We start from the raw sequence: 22,921 nt of genomic DNA, 5'->3' as shown, positions 1-22,921 counted from the left end.
CATAATTATACTAATTTAGGAAAATATCTTTATTATAATTATATAAAATCCATATTAAATACATTATTAAACTACTTATCAATTATCAATCGAAAATATTTTTAATAATAATAATAATATACTTCTACTTAATATACTAAAATTGTATTTTTCCCTAACTAATTGAAGTGAGGTGTCAATTTTTCATAAATTCATTTTTCTTCTAAAATGAAAGCACTATTATCTCTTCTAAATTTATTTTAGAAAAATATCTTTATTATATTTATATTACAATTAATATTTAATGAATAATATATGATTATACTAATTTAGGAAAATATATTTATTATAATTATATAAAATTAATATTTAATGCATTATCAACTAATGAAAGCGAGGTGTCAATTCTTCATGAATTTATTTTCTCTCTAAAATGAAAGTACTATTCTCTCTTCTAAATTTATTTTAGAAAAATTAAAATTCCATGCTGAATATAGGTGGCAAGTTAAAAAAAAAATAAACAAGTTAATGGAATCAAATCATATTTCTATAACATATATAAGAATATATATTTTCATTATATGAAAATTGAATTTCTGCACTTCATGATGGGCGTGGCATACTTCTTAGCGTGTTTCTTAATTTATTTTTTATAACTCATTGAATACAATTTATTACAGTAAATTAATTATATCAACTAATTGATTTGATTAGGTATTTAAATATCACACGATTTATTATAATTTATATCAATCAAATAATTGTAATTTATTATATCAATTATTTTAATTCATTAATTTATAAGGTACATAATAACATAGATAATTTGTTACTTATACTGATTAAATATAATAAATACATGTTAATTTAGTTAAAAAAATCATTGCCTCCTATGTTTTCCTATTTATTTTTTTTAATTCATGCCAATCAATTATAATAAATTAATTATATCAACTAATTAATTCAATCAATTATTTTCTAATTTATTTTTTGAATTCAATAAATTAAATAAAATTAATTATATTAATTATTTGTATTGACTAATTGATTTGATTAATTCTTAAAAATATTTTTATTTAATTTATTTTATTTATTTAAATATAACTAATTAGTTATTTAATTTTATTAGGATAAATATCAAATTCTATTTCTAATATAAAAATACAAAATTTTATTCCTTCTATTTTTATTTTACCACTATAAAAGACCATATATGCTAGAAGAAAATATCATTCATTTACCAATTACTCTTTCATTGGGTAGTTTTTACAACAATTCTTTTTCTTCATATGAGGCGTCATCACAAGAAGGCAACTATCATGGACACAAATCAGTATACACTCTTCAACTCCCGTGCTCATCATTCAGAGCAATATATGATATGTTATCCATTAAGCATTTATAGACCATGGTGTTATCATGTATGCATAAATAAATAAAAAATCCGTAATTAAGCTTAAGTCATTTACCTATTTGTGTGATATATTGTAGTGTGAAATTACTTTCAATTTGTGTTGTGCAATGATATTATGGTTTAATTTAAACTTTTATTTTAGAATTGTGTTATGATTTTATCTCATCATTTTCTCTTAGATATTAAGTTAATGTATTTTTATTTATTATTATTGAAGCGGATGTGATATAAAATTTGTAAAAAAAAAAAAAAAACACTCACATTCAATTTATTTTATTGTAGTGTTCTATTCTTCTATTTTTTATTTTTTATTTATTTTATTTTATTTTTAAATATCATATAATTTATTATAATTTATACTAATTAATTAATTATAATTCATTATATCAGTTAGTTTAATTCATTAATTTATAATATACATGATAAAATAGATCATTTGTTACTTATACGTTTATTTTTTAAAATCTAAATCTGAATAATTATATTTTCAGTTTTTGTTATGAACAAAATATTATTAATAATGAATAATAATTAACCACTCATACTTTTAATCAAAGTGTTTGGATGATTTTTATATTTATTAATATTAATTATTATTGATTATTTTTTCATAAATAAATTATATTATAATTTTATGTTAGTTCATAATTGATTAATGATTAATGTTCATGAAACTATGTTACTCTAAATTTTATATTTTATAAATATTTTATTTAAATATAATTTTTTTAACATAAAAATGTATTATTTTAAATAATATCATAATTTTATATTTTTAATTATTCTAAATGAATATTTTATCAAATACTAATTAAAGCCATTGTTCCATTTGCTTTTACTAATCTATTATCTAACTATTATATAAAATTAAAATCGTATTAATGAATTTAATATTAAAGTTAATTTGGCTTTTAGAGTGTTTTTCAATCAATACTTTTATACTCTTTACTTTTTTTTTTTCAGTTTCATTTTGAATTTTAATTTAGTACTCAAAGATAGTGAAATTCCATTGATACTGAAATAAAGTTATAAAAGGGTCCATATGGTAGAATAAGTAAAATAATGTGATATCCACATGTAACATCCAAATAAAATAACTTAGGATCTAAAATGTTTATCTTTCTCTTTCTCGCCGTCTATTATATTATCTATTCTATTATATAAAAATCGAATTTTTATCTTTAATAATAGAATCAATGTAGCATGCTTCTGCTTTATTTTGTTTAACTCATTAAAGATAATTCATTATGATGAATTAATTATATCAACTCATTGATTTGAATAGATATTTAAGTATCACACAATTTAAAATTATGTATATTAATTATTTGATTTAATTTTTTTGATATATAAATTTAAGGAATAAATTAAAATAAGATAATTGGGTATGACATTATTTTAATATTGTAGTGTGAAATTAAAATAAGATAATTGGGTATCACAGTATTTTTATTATAATTAGCATTTAATGAATAATGCATAATTATAATAATTTAGAAAATTAAAATAAAGTCCAATAATTTATCTTCCGACTACACACGTGTGTAGAATAACTTTTAAGAAGGAGTCATGTATAGTAAATACGGTCGATAATTGTAAAATTATATACTAACATTGATATAATATTATTTCAGGTATATATTTTGCAAGCATCAAAGAAAAGTGTTGAGTTGTTTTTTAGTTGATTTAAATTATTTATTGTTTATTAAAGAATTTTGTGCATTAGAATTTTCTAATAATTTATTATTTATTTTGAGCTAATTTTGATATGTTCTTACTTAATAGTAAAACAACATATAAAAATTTGTTGGTGGATCTAAGTATTATTAAGTTATTTATGGTCACATTGAGTATATATGTTTGATTTATTGAAGAAAGTAGATTACTAAAACCAATTAATAACTATTTTAGAGTTAATATATTTAACACTAGATTAAAAAAAAACAAATAATACATAACATATTATATTTTTATTAATCAAATTATTATAATTTAAATTAATTTTAACAAAATAATTTAAAATTATAATTTTAATCAACACACGCTAACCTAAAATGTGAAAAATTTTGAATTTACATTTTCACTGATGGTGCAAGCAAAAATGAAAAAAATTTTGAGTACTCATTTTAGCCCAAAAAGAAAAAAAAAATACAAAAATAGGGAGGAGACTTGGTTCATTTTCGTAGTCTACACAAACGAAAATAGATGAGAATATCTGAAGTTATTATTTCTTATTTTTAAATTATGAAAAGTTACAATATGCGCGTGTTTGGTATTATTAAAATAAAAATTTTACTTTTTGAAAAGTTAATTTAGTTTTTTGAAAAAATAGAAATATATAACTTCTTCTTTTTAATAAGTCATTTTATCATTTTCCTATTAAAATTGATTTAAAACAAAAAAAAAAACTTTTATTTTTGACCTTGTAAAAATATTTTCTATTTTTGTTAGAAATACTGTTCCTCCACCACCATTTTCACGCAAGGTTCCATTGTTAGAAACATTGACCTTCCACTATCATTTTCACGCAATGTTCCATTGCTAAAAGTATGCACCCTCTACCACCATGTTCACGTAATGATTCATCTGTTGAAAGTATTGACCTTCCACCATCATTTTAAAACAATGTTCCATCTAAATTAACTGCTACATATATTTCTTTTAATAATTTTTTATTATTTTACCACTCTATTTTTATTATTAAATTTATATTTAATATTGTGTGTGACATGAGATCTCAGTTTTAATTTTATTTTTTTCATATGTGATTTTATTTTTATATAACTTGCTATTATTTTTATAGTTAGTTATTACAAGTTCTTGAGTTATTTATTCAAACGCTGCAACTTTAAAATAAGTATTTTTATAACTAAAAATTTAAATACAAAATAAAATAAACTGTTATTAATAAAAGTCCTTATACGTTAAAATTCTTTTTCTAAAAGAACTTATTTAAGTTGTTTACCAAACTGGATCTTAATACATTTTTGTAGTCTCCAAAAATAAAAATGTCTTAAATTTTAAAATCTTCTTTTTTCATTTTTGCAACTATAAATAATAAAAATATAGCTAGATGCATAAATTCGTAAAAATTTTGTATTGTTATTTAAATTGATAAATATCTTTTTTTATTTAAATAAAAAATCCACTCAATCGAAATTCTCCAATCCAAAAAATTTTAAAAAAATAGAAAGAAAACAAAAAAGTGAAAAACACAAAATAGGGGGAAAATTCTGTGATTAATTACTTCTCTTCTTCCCTACGAAAACAAAAAAGGGGGGCAGTTGAGAAAATCAGTATATTTCTCTGGAACGATTTTGCACACCGCTCTTTCATCTTTCCCTGATATATACTTCCATTAATTCGCGAATTCAATCCCAAAAGGGGAAAAAGCTGCAGTAACAAAGATGGCGAGCGCAATGGTAGAAGACACGAGCTTCGAAGATGACCAGCTGGCTAACATGACCACCGAGGACATCGTCAGAGCCTCTCGCTTACTCGACAACGAGATTCGCATCCTCAAGGTTCCTCTCTTTCTCTGCTTCCGATTTCACTAGTTTTTCATCGATCCTTTCATCTTTGTTCCGTTAGGGTTTTCTTCGTTGCATTGCATCTCGCTATTTCCAACTAAAAACTGGAAATTTCTGTTATCCACATGAGTTCCGTGTTCTTTATTTCCAGGATTTCAAGTTGGTTCGACCGTGCTTTGTCAATCGAGGGTTATATACTAGTAACATAATATGAATGTGTTGGCTTCACTTATTGAGTAATTAAAAGTTCAAACCAAGAAAAAGAAAGAAAAAATGTCTCTTTCGTTATGCGAAAGTTTGATACTGTTATGTTTGGGGCTTTTGAAGGTTATTGGGTTTGTTGAATTTTCTGAATCTATTTTATTTTTTCGAAACTTAGGAAGAGTTGCAGAGGACGAATTTGGAGTTGGAATCGTACAAGGAGAAGATAAAGGAGAATCAGGAGAAGATTAAGCTCAATAAGCAGTTGCCCTACCTTGTTGGAAACATTGTTGAGGTCATTAACTGTTACTGCTGCTCCTAGTTTGCTTTATATTGGTTAGTGATTGAAGAATTTATTTTTTCCCAATATGTTGGTGCTAACATATCTCATAGGAAAATATTTTTGGAATTAAATTTGGAATTGTCATTCTGAGTGAATGATTGGAGTAGGCTGTATTATGGTGTTCTCTGACTATTCCTAATTTTTAACATTCTTCTTAGATTTAACTCTGACTGTCTGACATGATATTATTCTGCATTTAGATATTGGAAATGAACCCAGAAGATGAAGCTGAGGAAGATGGTGCCAATATTGATCTCGACTCGCAAAGGAAGGGGAAATGTGTTGTGCTAAAGACATCCACTCGACAGGTGAAATGGATATTAATTTCAATATTTAGTTTTCCTGTATCATTGTATTCAGTGTTACACTAGTAGCCTATGAAAATCCCTTGATGGAATTTAAAGAAACCATAAACTTAAACACTCCCCTTCACTGCAGACCATCTTTCTTCCTGTTGTTGGGCTCGTTGACCCTGACAAGTTGAAACCGGGTGATCTGGTTGGTGTTAACAAGGATAGTTACTTGATCTTGGATACCCTACCCTCTGAGTATGATTCTCGAGTTAAAGCCATGGAAGTTGACGAAAAACCAACAGAGGATTATAATGACATTGGTGGGCTGGAGAAGCAGGTGAGCTTTAGTCTTGTCACAATATATTGAGGCAGTTCATATTTTAAAACTTTCGTGAAGGAAACTTGGTTGGTGTCTACAGATCCAAGAATTAGTAGAAGCCATTGTTTTACCAATGACTCACAAGGAGCGGTTCCAGAAGTTAGGTGTTCGTCCACCAAAGGGAGTGCTCTTATACGGACCTCCAGGGACTGGAAAAACATTAATGGCACGTGCTTGTGCAGCACAGACAAATGCTACTTTTCTGAAGTTAGCAGGCCCACAGTTGGTCCAGGTATGACCATCAAATCCCCCCCCCTCCCCCCCCCAAAAAAAAAAAAAAAAATCAATTCCTCCATGAATAATAAATTCGTCATTGTTTGAATGAGTAGTGTCTTTTTAGCTTACCTAGCTGATTTTTTACTACACTAGGACTGGATTTTTTTATTATGCTCGAGTCTTTTTTGGCTGAAAATTTACATATGATCTATGTTGAATATGACAAGTAAATGCTTTAATTATATGATGATTATTTACTTCTTGTTCTACTTCTAGATTTTGTGAATGCTGTTCATAGTTTATATTTGGGTATCTGTTCTTAGTTCTTATCATGATTATCTAACCTTATCTTTTGTACAGATGTTTATTGGAGATGGAGCCAAACTCGTCCGTGATGCTTTTCAACTAGCAAAAGAGAAGTCCCCATGCATTATATTTATAGATGAAATTGATGCAATTGGTACAAAGCGGTTTGATAGGTATTAGCAAGAAGGATTTAGATACATTTGCAGTTTTCTTTTTGTCTCCATTGTTAAATAAGCGTTTCTTGGTTCATGGTTCAACTATAATGGGTTAGTAACCTCTTGATGTTTCTTTGGCTAATTGCAGTGAAGTAAGTGGAGACAGGGAGGTACAAAGAACAATGTTAGAATTGCTCAACCAGCTTGATGGTTTTAGCAGTGACGATCGCATTAAGGTTTGTCTAGAATTCTTATCTATATTTATCTTTTCTCTATTTATGTGATTATTGTTGTTGTTGTTGTTGCTGAGCACGGATATGACACTCGATACAGACATGACACGACACGGATACGCTGACATGTTCTTTTTAAAAAAATTTGGATACAACACGTTTACGATACGTTGTGAATTAAAATTTAAATAATATATTAAATTAATAAAATATCATATTCTAAATATAAGAGTAAATATAGTTGCATAAAAAAGTCTTAAAATTCTACAATTATTAAAGAGAGAGACATTGAATTAAAGTTACTCAGAGACCTTTCAATTTCATTGATATATTAAAATAATAATAAAACAAATAAAAGAATAAGAGAGAGAAACGAGAAACGCACTGTACACGCAGTGTGTAGTTCTTCACTTCTTCAACCTTGTATCTTCTTCAATAGCAGTGCATCATTCTCAACAGAACAGCTGAGCTAGTGAGCCACCGAAGGAAGACAGTAACAACTAACAATGTTTAGGTTTTGATTTATTTTATTTTTAAATCTAGGTTTCGATTTCTTTTGGAAGATTTCAAAATTAAAATGGGGGGGGAAATCGGGCCATGAAATCACTAAATCAGTCGTAGCCCAGCAGAAATATTTGTTAAAACATCCAACTCGGGTCGGACTCGCTTCAGATTCGTGACCGCTTCATGGAAGTTCCGCACTGCAAGAGGACGTGTCACCTATACGCTCGTTTGCCGTATCCATCGCGTGTCAGTGGCGTATCCGTGCCGGCACCATTAGCGAATCTGTGCTAAATAGGTTGCTTTTGAAGGGGAAAGAAGGCTGTTTGATGTGTCTGGGTTAAGCGTAACAATCTATAATTTTATAAATTATATTTGCTTAAAACCTATGTTTGCAACCTAGTTCGGTAGTTTATATTGCAACACCTTGAATCGTGATTAATTTGATTAGAAGTTGCCATCATTCTTATAGGATTTATGTTTATTTATGATGTAGATTAAGTGTCATTCTCATTTATTCTTTTAAATTGCAGGTGATAGCAGCCACAAATCGGGCCGATATTCTTGACCCAGCTCTTATGCGTTCTGGTCGTCTAGATCGTAAAATTGAATTTCCACACCCAACTGAAGAAGCAAGAGCTAGAATTCTGCAGGTTTGTTGTCTTCCAACTTATCTGCGGACAATCTTTTCTTTGTAACAGCATTTACTGAATTCTCTCATTGTTAATTTAGATCCATTCGAGGAAGATGAATGTTCATCCGGATGTAAACTTTGAGGAACTAGCTCGGTCCACAGATGATTTCAATGGAGCACAACTTAAGGCTGTCTGTGTTGAGGCTGGAATGTTAGCCCTAAGGCGTGATGCTACTGAGGTTTGTTTTCTTCAAACTATGCAACAACTTAAATAATTCAAACATCATGATTAATCTATTTGTATAATAGGGGTCGTCATTTTTGTCAAGTCAGTTTTTATTTTATTTTTTTTGGGGTCATCATTATTGCAATTCTTTATGTTTTGCTGCTACAATTGCTGCTGAATTTTAAAGACCGACTAATAATTTATTCCATGTTTATGCTTAATTGATGTCGGAATAATCATGATCTTTTTTTTCCCGGATTGTAGGTGAACCACGAGGACTTTAATGAAGGTATCATCCAAGTCCAAGCAAAGAAAAAGGCAAGCTTGAATTATTATGCATAAGCTTGATTTTGGATCAAGCTAGTTCAGCAAATTTGATGTTTGACATTTGTTTGCTGTTTTCAATTTATTGCGAATTTTACTCTCAAATTATATTTAACCAAATAGCATACGAATATCACCGTCTTCTAAAAGTACATTATCTTGGAATTTGTTTGGAATATTTTTGGAGAAAATATTAGATGTGCTTGGGTTGGTATCAGATATATATTGTTGGAGAAAAGTGAACTCAAACGAATCACATAAAAAATCATCAGATTGATTGGATTTCCCTTTAGACAAGATGGATTGGATATTTTTGGAGCATTAATTCGAGTAGTAAAAATTTGCTAGAAGTAAAAGTTATTGTTTATGTAATAATGATTTTATTGAATTTATGCCGATATTCTTTTGTGTTAGCTATTTGTGTGCACAATAATGATATAGAAACTTTTAACCTTTTTTATGTTAAAATAAATAATTAAGTGAGAATGAAACTTCTGTAAAAAGAATATTTTTTATTCTTGTAGTATTTGTTATCCTGACGTTAATAGCAAAAAATATTAAATATTTAAAAAATTTGTTAAAAAAAATTCTTATTTTAACAATTTGATGAAACTGAAGGAGACAAGTTTTTATTGAGATTTTGACTAAGAAGTAACAGTTAAAATTCTTATATTGTATATTGAAATAAGTGTTTTGAATATTTTAAAGTAGAACTCTAAATTTTGTAACGATTAGTTTTGGATATTTTACCCACACGCTCTCTAAGTTTTGGGTATACGCTCTCTCGAAGTTTTGGGTATTTTACCCACACGCTCTCTCCCCTAACAGGCACAGCTGACCCAGCTCGTTATTTCCTTAGTAAAAATCTAGAGTGTAATGGTAATTTCATTCTTTGCAAAACACAAAAAACACACCTTTCCGGTAATTTCATTCTTTGCAAAACACAGAAAACACACTTCTATCCAGTAACACTGGGAACAGCGCTGTTCCATAAAAGTCAATGGTACACCTGATAACTTTCTATTTATATATCTTCATATTATAATTTTTTTCTAAAGAAAAACAAAACTATAAATCAATTTAATTCTAAGGTGGGACAGTACATAAAGTGTTGAGGACGAATGAACCCTTTAAATACCCGTCTGACCTCCCCCATTGCCATTCTTGAGCATGGGCAACCCTTTCAATGTTCCCTAGTTTGCATTGATTTCTCTTTTAACCCTTCTGGATATAACTAAAATTGAATAACATATTGCTTGGTTAATTATTATGCGATAAAATGTTCCTCTCAAAGGCAAAAAGGAAAGCTATATAAAAAGCAACCTTCAAAACAAATCTTATAACAATAAACTCAATGTCGATTACAACAAAATACCAAAATCCAAAAACACAAAGGACTAAATTAAGAGTAGTTTTCCCCGCTCAAATAGCATATCATAGCATCATATAACTAATGTGACCGCAACCAAACAAAGCCTTGAAACCAGGTGCTTTAACACTTGATTTCCTTCAATCCATGGGCAAAGTAGAGAAAAGTTGGATCAGTTGCACCTTCTTTGTAATATGCAAACACCAGGCTTCCATCATCGTGCATGCTCTCCCCAACAAAACTGCAACATTCATACGCAATTAATTAGCATTATTTATGCATCAATGAGATGTTAGAAGGTGTAAGTTCAAACCAGATAAAATGCATGAATAACTTTTATTAACCTCTCTCGAGGGTAAGTGCCATTACAAAATACCCGTAAATTCAGCTTGGCAATTAGTGTCCAATTCTACAATATGTAGAATTTGACACTTATTTGCATGATACTTAAAGGGTTATCTGTAACTTAACCTAACCACGAGAGGTTAGTATCACCCGAATCTCAGAAGATATTAATGCATACTTTTACAAATCAAAGAAAGTGTTGAGTTATATAATCTAATTTCAGAAGTGGCAAGTATAATTTACTATAAAACCGAAAGAGTAAAATAATCCAAAATAATTGAAGAACGTACAATTGAAGGTCACTAAGCTTTGAGAGGAGGAACTTAGTTGCTCCCTCAATGTTCTTCTTGAAGTGTTCTTGCTGTTCTGGCTCTAATTTGGCTGTCAGCAACTTGATGTATCTCTTCATGTAAGTAACAAACTGTTTCTTATCAAAAGCTGGTTGCTCCTGTAAAAAGTTGAACAAAAATATATGTAAATAAAGATACTAAAGCAAAACTATTTACATCCCAGTAACCGAAAGATTTTGCTTTTCCTTAATAAGATAAAAAATGTTTTCCTCACCTGAAGCCTAAAAGTATCGACAATATCAACAACTTTAACAGCTTGATCATCGACACTCTCATCCTCTTCTCCACCTTCCGCAGATGGGTTAGCACCAATATCTACATTGATTGCTCCTTGAATAACCCACTGCCAAAAGCCACATCACACATCTGAGCAAGGAGAAGACATAATAGATATTTAAAAAAAAAAAAGGGGGGGGGGGGGGGGGAGCCAGTTCCTAACCTTTCCTTCCACTTCCCACAAAATTCCATTCTCAATTTCCTTGTAAGGGAATGAGTCAGAGAGAAGCTCATCACCTAAAAGTCAAGTCAACAAATTTTAGTTAGTCACCTCAAGCATTTGGGATTAACATCAGATCAGCAGCACTCAGTTACATATTCAATTCACCGCTTAGCAACCGGGATAACAAAATTCATCTTAGATCAAAACCCTATGATAGTGTGGACCACTCTAAACACATGATGATCTAATTAATTACCAAGTGCAAGGGTAACATCCTTACAAGTAAATCGCTTTCTAACAGAATCAGAAAAGTTTTATCATCTGAAACAATTGCAGATAAGTGGCAAACCCTAACCCCAGAGAAACGGAACAAATAACATTATTTTTGTTAATTAAGAAAAAAAATCACAATCAAAGCTGCTAAAATCTGAATCACGGAAAATCTTATCCATGAAAAACAACACAATTAAATCCCGGTTCCGGTTTGACTATCACCCTCAAAATTTGGTATATTGTTGGATGCATGAATAAATCTGAATACAAATTGCAAGTTATATGAAAACAATGTGTCCAAATAAATTGATCTAGGAACCTAGCGTATCAATTTTGACGAAAGTGGATTCATAAGAACTACAACAAACCATAGCAGAGGAAACAAAATTAAAAAAGAAAGAAGGTGAAATTTCACCTGTAAGAAGATCCTGGTAAACCAACATGGTTGCAGTTGTTGATTGATCTACGAACAAAGAAATCGAATACGATCAGAACAATTTTATTATAATTATGGGAAGTAGAGAGTGGTGAGAGACTCGGAGGAGGAGAAGAGAGGTGGTGAGCCGTTTATATAGAATACTAGGGTTTTGAGGGACGGTGTGGGTCAGATTCCTGATATTTAGAGGTGCGAGAAAATATAGTTCCTGATTTTTCTCCTCACTCTCAAAAATTAAAAATAAAAATCCAATTCTAATTTCACTTTGATGCAAGGTTCAGAAAATTGGACCGATTATCAAACCGTTTTAATTATTAGTTTATTAATTTATTGGTTCAATCAATCTAATTAATAATTTAATTCAAAAAATTATTTTAAAATAAAATAATAAATAAATTATAAATAAATATTTTAAAATATAATTATAATCTAATATAAATATTAAAATATTTTTTAAATTTAAATATATATGACCTTATCAAAATACAAACTCAAATTAAATAATATAAAAAAATATCAAATATTAAATATCAAATTGCCAACATATGAATTTATCAATCATCAAAATTTACAAAAATTTGTTGCAGATTTGCTCACCGTGTTGAGTAGAAGAATCAAGAGATGGTATAAATTGATATTGATTGGGATGCTTTGTTTAATTTAGCATTTTTCTAATTTAAAAGACATTGAGTTTTTTATTAGTACATGATTCTTGCATATTTATCTTTTGAACGATGGGAAGACAAAATGCTAGAAACTTAATTCTGGGCAAGAAATCATCATCAAAGTCTAATTGCAAGTGAAGATAAATAGGCCAATGCATAAGCTTAAATGTAACAACTTAACAGGGCCAAAAATAAAAAAGAAGCAGCAACAAAAGTTAAATATCACCAACAAATTCACTCTAAACCCTGAAATTAATAACTATTTCAACAAAAATTCAGAAACATCATACTCAAAAATTAAAAAATAGCAACAGCAGCATAACAAATCCATTTTAACCAATAATTTCAAGTTTCAACAACACAATCAATTATTTAATTAATTTCAGATTCAAAAATCACAAATTAGAGCATCAGACATTCAAAACACTGAAACAGACTCAACATTGATGACACTAAATTAAACAAAGCATTAACAAGGAAGAAGAAGAACATTAGCAACATTATTTAACAAAAATTTCAGAAATTAAAAGGGAGAAGAAGAACCGAGCATTCAGAAATTAAACAGAGTCATCAGTAACCAGAGCAAAATTAAAATGAAGAAGCAAAGCACGGCCACTCACCTTCGACGGAGACACGGACGGTGACCGGCGAGAGGTGAGACGACGGCAAACGGCGAGCTGCTCCAAGCCACGAACAGAGAAGCCAGTGAACGACGTGCCGAGCTACCTGGGTTCCGGACAGGGGGAAGAGGCAGAAGCGGAGGCGCCGAGAACCCGGAACGGCGGCGACAAGGAACCTAAGACTAGGGTTTTGCCGTTTTGATTTTGCTTTGCTTTGCTTCAAAGAGGGATTTACTTTGCACGATTGGGGAAGCGGGGGAGAGGGAGTCAGAGGGAGGGGGTCACAACTGGCTTTTGGTTTTTTTTTTTTTTTTTTAAACATAAAACGGTGCCGTTTTTTTAAAACCGGCCGGTCATCGGCCCAGTCCAACCGGCCGGTTTTCGACTGACGGTTTTCGAACGATTCTTTAATTAGCTGTTATTGACAGCAGTTCGAACCGTTTTTATTACCGGGTCCCGGTTCGACCGTCCGGTCCGATCCAATTTTCAGAACAATGCAAAATACCATTTGGCGCGGTTCCTGACGAAGAATTCAGAAGATAATTTCTTCAGGTAACTTCACTGACCTCAATTCCTTCAATTTCATGCATTACTTTTCTCCGTTCTGCTGTTTCCTTTATTCAATGTGGCCCCTGTGCCCAAGTTTTCGTCTTTTGCGTTTGCCATCACCAAGCGCAGCAGAAAATTCATAATGCCATTTCATGTCAATTCTTGTGAAGATCGGATCTTTTTCATCTCTAATTACTTCCCATTTACTTCTATTTTTCAATTTTTTATTCGCTACACAAGTTTGTTAATGCTTGCTATTCCCAGGGTATGAAATGGGTGCCAGTAACTTATCCTTCGACCAAGTGCTTGTGGAAATGCTTGAAATGGGTTTTGAGTATTCCAGCATTGTAGAAGCCATCAAAACAGTTGGTTTGTCTATTCCCAATGTTGTGGAGCATATCTTGACGGCTGGTAGTGGTAGTGGTAGAGCTACAACTAGCTCCAAAGCTTCCACTACCACCATGCAGCCTTCAAAATTTCGTGCTCCTCATGGAAAAGCTCTCAAGAGAAAAGCTTTGTCCTCGACCAGCCAAGTTCGGCAGTCGAGCATATTAGACCATTTTCATTCCAATGATAAGATACATGATGTGGCAATTGTTGATCTAGAAATGGTGAATGAGCACGATGAGCCTATCTCTGAAATGCCTGATGATGTGACCGTGGTGCCGGGGCAAATTGTAACTGGTCCAATGGAAAATTTGGTTGTTATGTCTGATTGGTAGACGAGAGTTGGTGGTCTCTTACAGAAGCATTTTGGGATTTTGTGTTTGAAGAGTTTTCAGAAGGAAGCGCTGAACGCATGGGCAGCTCATAAGGACTGCCTTGTCCTTGCTGCAACAGGATCTGGTTCATTCTTTAGCTCTAACTGTCCCTTCTGTGTTGCTTGCTAAATTTCTATGTTGTACTTGCATTTATGGGGATGTTTTTGCAGGGAAATCATTGTGCTTTCAGGTTCCTGCATTGTTAACTGGGAAAGTGGTGGTTGTGATATCGCCATTAATAAGCTTGATGCATGATCAATGCTTAAAGCTAGCAAGACATGGAGTCAGCGCTTGCTTTCTTGGGTCTGGGCAACCTGACAATACTGTTGAAAAGAAAGCAATGAGAGGCATGTACAGCATAATATATGTTTGGGGTCTTTGAGAAGCTCATTAAGTATCTGTTGAAGTCTTCATTTTTGTTTGTCTTTTCATTCTTTATTATGTTCTAATTGCAATGCAATCCCATGTAGACTAATACAACCGCTGCAGAAGCTTGCAGAAAGTCATGGTATTGCATTGTTTGCAATTGATGAGGTGCATTGTGTTTCCAAATGGGGTCATGATTTCCGTCCAGACTATAGGTATCCTCTGTTTGCTGCTTCTTTTATTTATTTATTTTTATTTTAGGATTCTCTATGCTGGAAATGAATTGGATAGAAACAAAGATTAAAGATCAATGATCAATTGTTAGATTAATTTGACTGATTATCTTAATCGTCACGTTTGTTCTTTGTTTCCTGCATACCTTCATGATTTCTTAAATGCCTTTATTCTGCTGTCAGAAGTATGACCTATACATAAAATGTCTTTCACTTGTTTCAGCCGATTATCTGTGCTGAGGGAAAATTTCGGTACCAGCAAACTTAAATTCCTGGAATTTGACATACCTTTGATGGCCTTGACAGCTACAGCTACACACAGAGTTCAAGAAGATATTTTAAAATCATTACGCATGTCAAAGGAAACAATTGTTGTGCTTACATCTTTCTTTCAATCTAATTTACGCTTCATGGTGAGTTTTATGTTTATAACTTTCATGCGAGCATCCGCTTATAACTTGTTACTATAGTCTATATATACTTAAGATTCATTGTGGCTTCAAACAGGTAAAGCATAGTGGAACTTCACAAGCCTTTTACGAGAAAGATTTTCATGAATTGATTAAAGTATATGGTAGCAAGCTAAATTCCAATAAAAATAAAAAGTCTTTCATCTCAAAGGACTCGGATGATGTTTCCAGCAGCTCTGGTGCTGGTAGAATCTCTAATAATGATGATGTTTCTCCTTATGATGTGGATGACAACCATGATAATTATGGTGGCAGAGATGTTAATGTAATGCGCTCAGGAAACACAGACAATCTTGTAAAGGGAAAAGAGTTGTCTGTCGAGTTTCTGGAAAATGACAACGATGACTGTCAAAGCGTGGATGATTGGGATGGTATTACACTTTCTGGCCATTTTTTTACTTTGGAGTTATTGTTCATATTTAGCATAAAACTGAAAGCAATTTCAGTGCCAGTGGTGAAGAACTTCAATCTCATTGAACATTTGTGACTCTCAATTTGTTTTTTTTTTTTTTTTTTTTAATTTATTAATGCAGTTACTTGTGGTGAATTTTGTGCACAATCTCCTTCGAAGGACTGGGAGTTATCTGAGATAGATTATCCACCCAAGGAACCAGAAGGAAGTCTGAAATTACTTAAAGGTCCTTTGGAGCAAGGACCGGCAATCATATATGTACCAACGAGAAAAGAAACGCTGAAAATTGCAAAGTATCTATGCAAGTTTGGCGTGAAGGCTGCTGCCTATAATGCAGCGGTATGGGATTATACTCAATCTTGTTTAAGTAGATGGTCATTTAAAAATTTAATTTTTAATCAATTGGACTTTATCATGTTGATCATGTTTTAAACACAATGAAGTACAGTGCATAATTTCCAACGGATGTCTCCTATTCACTATAGGGAGAAGAATAATTTAATTACCTGTTATTCTTAATTGGTTTCTAGGCTCTACTGTGGAATTCATTGAAACGAGCTTGGTAGCTAGTTTTACATTATTCTCTTATAAATTTTTGCTGCATGTTCAACTATCAAGATTTGAATTATGTTATCTGTTGGATGTGAAACTAATTTATGAGCTGAATTTCTATCTCCAGCTGCCCAAATCACATCTAAGAAGGGTTCACAAAGAATTTCATGAAAATACCATAGAGGTATGGATCTTGAATCTGACAGAACAATAATAGATGTCTGACTTCAAAATTTTTATGAAGGCAAATGAATAGTGTTTTATATTTGAATTCAGGTTGCCAGTTATCAGTTATCGTAATCATTTGTTAATTTTAAAATATGATGTGACAAAGACTTCAGAAATTAAGTTACAGTATTATTTTAATTTTCTTGTCTCAGTGATAGTGTGGTGCCATTTGCACCATTGTTATGAAAATCCAGAAACAACTGCATGGAACACAATCAATAAAACACAAGTATTTTCTTTTAGCTTGTTATGTCGGATTTGGATGGTTCATGAGTTTGACTTATTTTCATGCATAAACACTTCTATTTATATACATGTCTAGTCCTTTCTTTTATAAGATTTTGCAACTTTGGCTCTTTGAAATCCTGCCAAACCTGTTATGCATCAAAGCATGACTGTTTCTTTGTAATGATCTTGTTATTGCTTAAGTTACATTATATACCAAAATAATAATTAAAGGATCAAGTTTCTTATAATTTTGGTGATATGAAGCCATGGATTTGAATTAATTTTACCCGTATTCTCTATGTTTGCTACCAATCACTCTTCCTTTTCACCTTTACTTCATTGGTTTATAGGGAACCATAATAAGGTTTTCCAAATGACAGGAATGCATTTATGTTTATCATTTTCAGGTTGTTGTTGCAACAATAGCATTTGGCATGGGGATTGACAAGCCAAATGTCAGAAGAATCATCCACTATGGTTGGCCACAGGTCTCTTTGTCAAAAATTTATCTGTATCTGTGTTCATTCCATGCACCCTTGATTTCATTTTTTATGGAGATATCTAAAACTATTGAATATGTAATTTGATCAGAGTTTGAAAGCCTACTACCAAGAAGCTGGTCGGGCTGGTCGAGATGGGAAATTAGCAGACTGCAGTAAGTTTAATCATTATAGAGGCAATTTTTATCTCATGATGCAAGTTTCATTCCTAGCTTTCTGTTCAAATCTACTCGTATTCCCTTGACTCGCACTGAATTAGTAGGTTGCTTACTGATTCATTCTTTTTCACCACTTAGCCATTTCTCAAGCCCCCACTCTCTTTTTTCTCTTACATTTCTTGCTCCTACTGCACTTCCAGTTCTATTTGCAAACCTAGCGAGAGTTCCATCACTTTTGCCTACTTGAAGAAGTGAATATCAGACAAAACAAGCATATATCATGTTGTCTGACTGTTTCAGGTTTGTTTTGATGCATACACCTCTATTATTTTTTTCTTGTAGTTATGGTACATAATCTTGTGGTATATTGTCCAGATACGGAATGAACACGTCATGCTGTCGAGCAAAGACACTTGTGGAATACTTTGGAGAGGAATTCAGTCATAGAAAATGTCTCTTGTATGTAAATTCTGGCCTCAGTGCCATATGGATCCTGTAGCATATGTATTTCAAATTCTACCAATATCTAGTAATTTGATATCTTATTTATTCTCTTTGTATATTCATTTGTTGTGGTAATTATGTGGTGTTGCGATCTAATTATGCTACGGCTGTGTTGACTGATAGGATGCTGAATCTTTTGAGTTGCTGATTAATGCTGTTGTCACTGTCTTGATGCACCCTGTTTCATGTAGATGTGATGTGTGTGTTGATGGACCGCCTCAAAGGCAGAATATGAAAGACGAGGCGTGTATATTACTACAAACTATTGCTGCTAGTCATGTATGTCAAGTAGTTTCCATTTCACCAAGTAAACTTGCAATTAATTCTCAAAAATGAATTACATTGTAGTATTGTTAGTATTTTCCGGATATGTGGACCTTAGCACCATCTTACACATGTTCTATGTATCTCTATCTCTCGTTGAATTTCAATAGGATAAAATAAATTTCATAAATGCTCTGTTTTCTGCACTTTTTGTATTTACTTTTAATAGCTTTGGTCTTGAAAGTGAACTTTTGGATCCAACGCTTGGTATATATGAAATTGTTACGGTCCAGAAATTATGTTTTCTACATTCGATGTCATCAGCGAAAAGGAACTAAAGCATGATGGTTGTCGATTTGTCAGGCATGTAGTTATTCCATGGATGTTTCATATGATGATGATATACATTTTGAATATGGATATGGAAGACATGGAGAGAGGTCGCGCCTTAAGAATATTGTCGGAAAGATACGGGAGCAGGTGAACCCACATATAATTGTAATCTTTATCCCCATTTTGCTGTTTTGCCTGATGTTCTATGTTGCTGTAAATTGATGTGAATTGTTTTCATATTATGCATATATGCAGTCTCAAAAGTTTCTAAACACTGATATATTATTGTGGAGAGGTCTCTCTCGGATTTTGGAAGCTAAAGGATACATCAGGGAGGGAGATGACAAGGTATTGTTTTGTTTCTACGGTCTAATAATATGTCCTTATCTAATTTGCGTTGCATCATATTGCATGATTGAGTGTTGGTTTGTGCTTCAAAACTTAAAAAGGTTAAGAAATATAAACCATACTCATAAGCATTGAATACAAGGAGGAAATAAAACATTATGGTGTGTCCTCATGTTACCATTCATGCGCTGTCTTGTTACATGCATGCCGTCATTAGCTGTGACTGTAAATTAGTAATTCAACTGTGGTTTTTATCTCGTCGCAGACCCATGTTCAGATAAAATTTCCGGAGCCAACAAAATTGGGATTGGAATTTATCAGGTCCATGAGTGAAGAAGCTTTCTATGTTTACCCAGAGGCAGATATGTTGCTTGCAGCGAAAACTCACAAACCATATTCCTCATTCTCTGAATGGGGTAAAGGTTGGGCTGATCCTGAAATCCGTCGCCAGCGTCTGGAAAGAATGCAAGTCAATAAAAAGCCAGAGACGCTGAGAAGTCCCAGGAAACATCAAAAGAGAAAAGCCAATAAAATGAAACACGATATGAGGACTTCTCGCGGAAGACTTGAAGCAAAACTCACAAAATATAAGTGATTCATGAGGCTATCGTGTGCGGTTATTCTAACATTAACATACAATTTACTCTGACATAAGAAGTGAATTATTCATGGTCATTGCAATTTCTTCAAGGATAATTATGGAGTCTGGATCAGAGATATAATTTAATGGTTACTATTCTTGCTTATCTGTGGAAGAAAACCACATATTAGGGAACTGAGAACCCACTGGTTCAGATCTTTGTCTTCAATCACTGATCACAACAAATGGATTGCTGTTAATCCAATAATCAGGATATCTTTTTCTATGTATGTCCTCCATGAGGGGGTGTTGAAATGTGTTGAGATTGTTAGATAGTGGTTAGTAGTTTAAGTGATGCATTTATGAATAGTAGTTGAATAAGTGCTCTATATTTATTCTTTATACATGTGGTTTTTTCTCTTATAGTTCCAGCACTATTTCGGTATTTCCAGCTAACATAGGGTGGATAATTCTTGTCAAATCTCATGGGACCATACAAAACCGTGGTTGGATAAATTTTAATGTTTTTCCCTGGCTTGAATGGGGAGTATATACATAATAGTTTTACGGTCGACCAAAACGGTCCTTCGTTTTTTCCAATTTTGTAGGAAAAAACTTCAGAAACTAAAAATAACTGATTTTGACATGACAATTTTATCCTTGTTTATTTATATCTTTATTGAGTTGAGAATTAAATTAAATTATTTTGCGATAACACACTCCTCTAAAAATAAATATAGGAAAACATGTTTGAAAGCAAAATCTTGGAAACAAAGCTCTCCTTATAACATAACAATGAACACTCAATGTCAATTACTAAAGAATACCAAATCCCAAAAACACAACAGACTAAATTATGAAGATTTTTTTTATCTAGCTCAAATATAAGAGATCTTCATATAACTAATGCGCCTGCAAACCGATACATAGTCTCGGAACCAGGTGCTTAACACTTGACTTCCTTCAATCCATGAGCAAAGTAGAGAAAAGTTGGATCAGTTGCACCTTCCTTGTAATATGCAAACACCAGGCTTCCATCATCGTGCATGCTCTCCCCAACAAAACTGCAACATTGATACGCAATCAATTAGCATTAGTTAGCTTACCCAAGCTACCACATGATTTGTCCCATTAGTGTCACATTCCACAAGACATAATGGTATCAAATGTATTACCACAGTATCACATAAATCTCAAGACAAGATTAATGTAGACGGTTATATGACTTAAAGCTCAAGAGAGGTGAGTGTAATTTATTATAAAATTGAAGGAGTAGGATAATGTAATTAGATTGGGGAAGAACCTACAATTGAAGATCACTGAGCTTTGAGAGGAGGAACTTAGTTGCTCCCTCAATGTTCTTCTTGAAGTGCTCTTGCTTCTCTGGCTCTAATTTGGCTGTCAGCAACTTAATGTATCTCTTCATGAAAGTAACAAATTGTTTCTTATCAAAAGCTGGTTGCTCCTGTAAAAATTGAACAAAATACACGTAAATTAAGATAAAAAAAATATTTGCATAGCGAAGTATCCAAAGATGGTTTTTTCTTATATATATATGCCTGACCTGAAGCCTAAAAGTATCAACAATATCAACTACTTTGACAGCTTGATCATCGACACCCTCATCCTCTTCTCCGCCTTCTGCGGAAGGGTTAGCACCAATATCTACATCAATTGCTCCTTGAACAACCCACTGCCAAAACCCACATTACACAATTAACTCATCAACACTTAACAAACGAAAAAACAAACCCTGAAAAGGAAACAAAGATTCCAGAATATAAAGAGTTCCTATTTCCTAACCTTTCCTTCAACTTCCCAGAGGATTCCATTCTCAATTTCCTTGTAAGGGAACGAGTCAGAGAGAAGTTCATCGCCTAAAACATTCATCAAGAAATCCAAGTTAGACGAGTTCAAGCACTTAACTATTACCATCAGATCAACCGTATTAACTCACTTTCACAATTAATTAATTAATTAATTAATTAATCAATCAATTTGCAAAAGCATAATTACATTGATAGTGAGGACCACTTAATTGCATGATGATCTAACTGATCAACAACCAGACTGATTAAAAAAAAGAGGAATGCTAGGGGCCAGCAATTTTTGTGATTTGAAGCCATCAAATAGCCATCAATGATGGTTTTAATAGTGCGAGATTGGTGTGAGATTTCATCCAATGGCTCACTTTGTTTTGCTGGCTACATGCTGGCCAGAATTTAACAAAATTGCTGGCGCCCTAGACTTTTCCTTAAAGAAAATCAGAAAAGATTTAGAATCTGAGATAATCACAGCAAGAAAAGGATAACCCAGAGATACAGACAGAAAATTATAATCTCATATAGAAAAAAATAATAATAGCAAACAACCTTAATAATTATTAATTAAAACGACTTATCATAAGCAGAGTTTATTGGGGCAAGAACATAAACCCGGGAAAACTTTATCACAGAGTTTATTAAAGGAATAGCAGATTCAACGAAAGTGGATCCTAAGAACTACATATTCTACCAAACATAACACGAAATTTACTTCATTTAACAAGTTTCGATCCTCTTTCATAAAAACATACAACAACTGAGATCTTAAACCACACACATAGCAAAGGAATAAAAATAAAAATAGAAAATAAATATAACAGAAAAAGGTGAAAGCTTTTCACCTGTAAGAAGATCCTGGTAAACCAGCATGGTTGCAGTTCTTTGTTCTAACTTCTAAGATCGAAGAAACGAGAAGAGAAGAGCAGAGCCGAGCCGCGAGAGATTCCAAAGACTTGAGTAAGAACAACGAGTGACGGTGAGCTTTTATAGAGTGTTAGGGTTTCCTGATATTTAGGGCTCCGAAAATATTTCCCTTTTTATTCTCACTAAAGTATTAGATCATAATATGGTACTTTTTATTGTGCCTAAATTTTAGATATAAAATCTAAAAATAAAAGAGTAAGTTCTATCTTTTTTTTAATCTCTATATTTTAACTAATTTAGGTACAAAAATTATAGGTACCAAAGAACTTCTCTTATAAATATAGAATAAATAATTATTTTTAATTATTAAAAGATTTAAACATTAATAAATATATTCATAAAAAAATAAAACTAATATTATACTAATAAAAGATAAATTTGCCAACGAGTAATAGCTCAAATGGCATAGTCTCTCCATACTCAATTAAGAGGTTGCGGGTTCGAGTCTCCTATTTTT

General features: G+C 32.0%; 3 protein-coding genes and 1 pseudogene across 5 annotated transcripts; 2 read left to right on the top strand and 2 right to left on the bottom strand.

Moving 5' to 3' along the window:
* Positions 1–4,601: 4,601 nt before the first annotated feature.
* Positions 4,602–8,951, top strand: LOC107618335 (26S proteasome regulatory subunit 6A homolog). Of its 2 annotated transcripts, none has more exons than XM_016320363.3 (10): positions 4,602–4,917; positions 5,303–5,419; positions 5,668–5,775; positions 5,906–6,097; positions 6,180–6,371; positions 6,716–6,834; positions 6,965–7,052; positions 8,084–8,203; positions 8,283–8,423; positions 8,675–8,951. In XM_016320363.3, the coding sequence occupies exons 1-10, from the start codon at positions 4,801–4,803 to the stop codon at positions 8,750–8,752; spliced, it is 1,272 nt and encodes a 423-aa protein (XP_016175849.1). In that variant the 5' UTR covers positions 4,602–4,800; the 3' UTR covers positions 8,753–8,951. The 2 variants fall into 2 exon arrangements, with proteins under 2 accessions (XP_016175849.1, XP_088354443.1); XM_088498317.1 differs by having other exon boundaries at positions 4,666–4,917; positions 5,303–5,460.
* A 1,095-nt stretch (positions 8,952–10,046) lies between these two features.
* Positions 10,047–13,509, bottom strand: LOC107617547 (translationally-controlled tumor protein homolog). The gene is made up of 6 exons (XM_088498201.1): positions 13,232–13,509; positions 11,926–11,973; positions 11,238–11,311; positions 11,013–11,141; positions 10,739–10,896; positions 10,047–10,344 (listed from the first exon to the last, which is right to left on the bottom strand). Exons 2-6 carry the CDS (start codon positions 11,951–11,953, stop codon positions 10,227–10,229), a joined length of 507 nt encoding a protein of 168 aa, XP_088354327.1. The 5' UTR covers positions 11,954–11,973; positions 13,232–13,509; the 3' UTR covers positions 10,047–10,226.
* Positions 13,510–13,901: 392 nt separating this feature from the next.
* On the top strand, positions 13,902–20,092 carry LOC107615382 (ATP-dependent DNA helicase Q-like SIM; annotated as a pseudogene). Its single transcript, XR_015899307.1, has 15 exons — positions 13,902–14,626; positions 14,712–14,910; positions 14,991–15,122; positions 15,364–15,553; positions 15,648–15,981; positions 16,144–16,361; positions 16,702–16,758; positions 17,438–17,518; positions 17,622–17,685; positions 17,889–17,988; positions 18,064–18,147; positions 18,384–18,471; positions 18,820–18,936; positions 19,045–19,137; positions 19,403–20,092. The product of XR_015899307.1 is annotated as an ATP-dependent DNA helicase Q-like SIM (transcript).
* Positions 20,093–20,481: 389 nt separating this feature from the next.
* LOC107617548 (translationally-controlled tumor protein homolog) lies at positions 20,482–22,611 on the bottom strand. The gene is made up of 5 exons (XM_016319322.3): positions 22,383–22,611; positions 21,521–21,594; positions 21,282–21,410; positions 21,025–21,182; positions 20,482–20,781 (listed from the first exon to the last, which is right to left on the bottom strand). Exons 1-5 carry the CDS (start codon positions 22,408–22,410, stop codon positions 20,664–20,666), a joined length of 507 nt encoding a protein of 168 aa, XP_016174808.1. The 5' UTR covers positions 22,411–22,611; the 3' UTR covers positions 20,482–20,663.
* Positions 22,612–22,921: the final 310 nt, after the last annotated feature.

The sequence above is a fragment of the Arachis ipaensis genome, chromosome B9, assembly GCF_059453495.1.
Source record: "Arachis ipaensis isolate K30076 ecotype BB chromosome B9, ASM5945349v1, whole genome shotgun sequence".
Taxonomy (NCBI): domain Eukaryota; kingdom Viridiplantae; phylum Streptophyta; class Magnoliopsida; order Fabales; family Fabaceae; genus Arachis; species Arachis ipaensis.
The sequence above is the reverse complement of the archived record's forward strand: the minus strand, read 5'-3'. Positions and strand labels throughout refer to the sequence as shown.

Excerpts from the sequence above, each read along its gene's own strand:
- LOC107618335 (XM_016320363.3), top strand. The coding sequence starts at position 4,801 with ATGGCGAGCGCAATGGTAGAAGACACGAGCTTCGAAGATGACCAGCTG. Across the intron at positions 4,918-5,302 it reads ACGAGATTCGCATCCTCAAG|GAAGAGTTGCAGAGGACGAA; the intron begins GTTCCTCTCTTT and ends TTCGAAACTTAG. Across the intron at positions 5,776-5,905 it reads TAAAGACATCCACTCGACAG|ACCATCTTTCTTCCTGTTGT; the intron begins GTGAAATGGATA and ends CCTTCACTGCAG.
- LOC107617547 (XM_088498201.1), bottom strand. The coding sequence starts at position 11,953 with ATGTTGGTTTACCAGGATCTTCTTACAG. Across the intron at positions 11,312-11,925 it reads TTACCAGGATCTTCTTACAG|GTGATGAGCTTCTCTCTGAC; the intron begins GTGAAATTTCAC and ends CTTGACTTTTAG. Across the intron at positions 10,897-11,012 it reads TCGATACTTTTAGGCTTCAG|GAGCAACCAGCTTTTGATAA; the intron begins GTGAGGAAAACA and ends AACTTTTTACAG.
- LOC107617548 (XM_016319322.3), bottom strand. The coding sequence starts at position 22,410 with ATGCTGGTTTACCAGGATCTTCTTACAG. Across the intron at positions 21,595-22,382 it reads TTACCAGGATCTTCTTACAG|GCGATGAACTTCTCTCTGAC; the intron begins GTGAAAAGCTTT and ends TGAATGTTTTAG. Across the intron at positions 21,411-21,520 it reads TCTGGGAAGTTGAAGGAAAG|TGGGTTGTTCAAGGAGCAAT; the intron begins GTTAGGAAATAG and ends GGGTTTTGGCAG.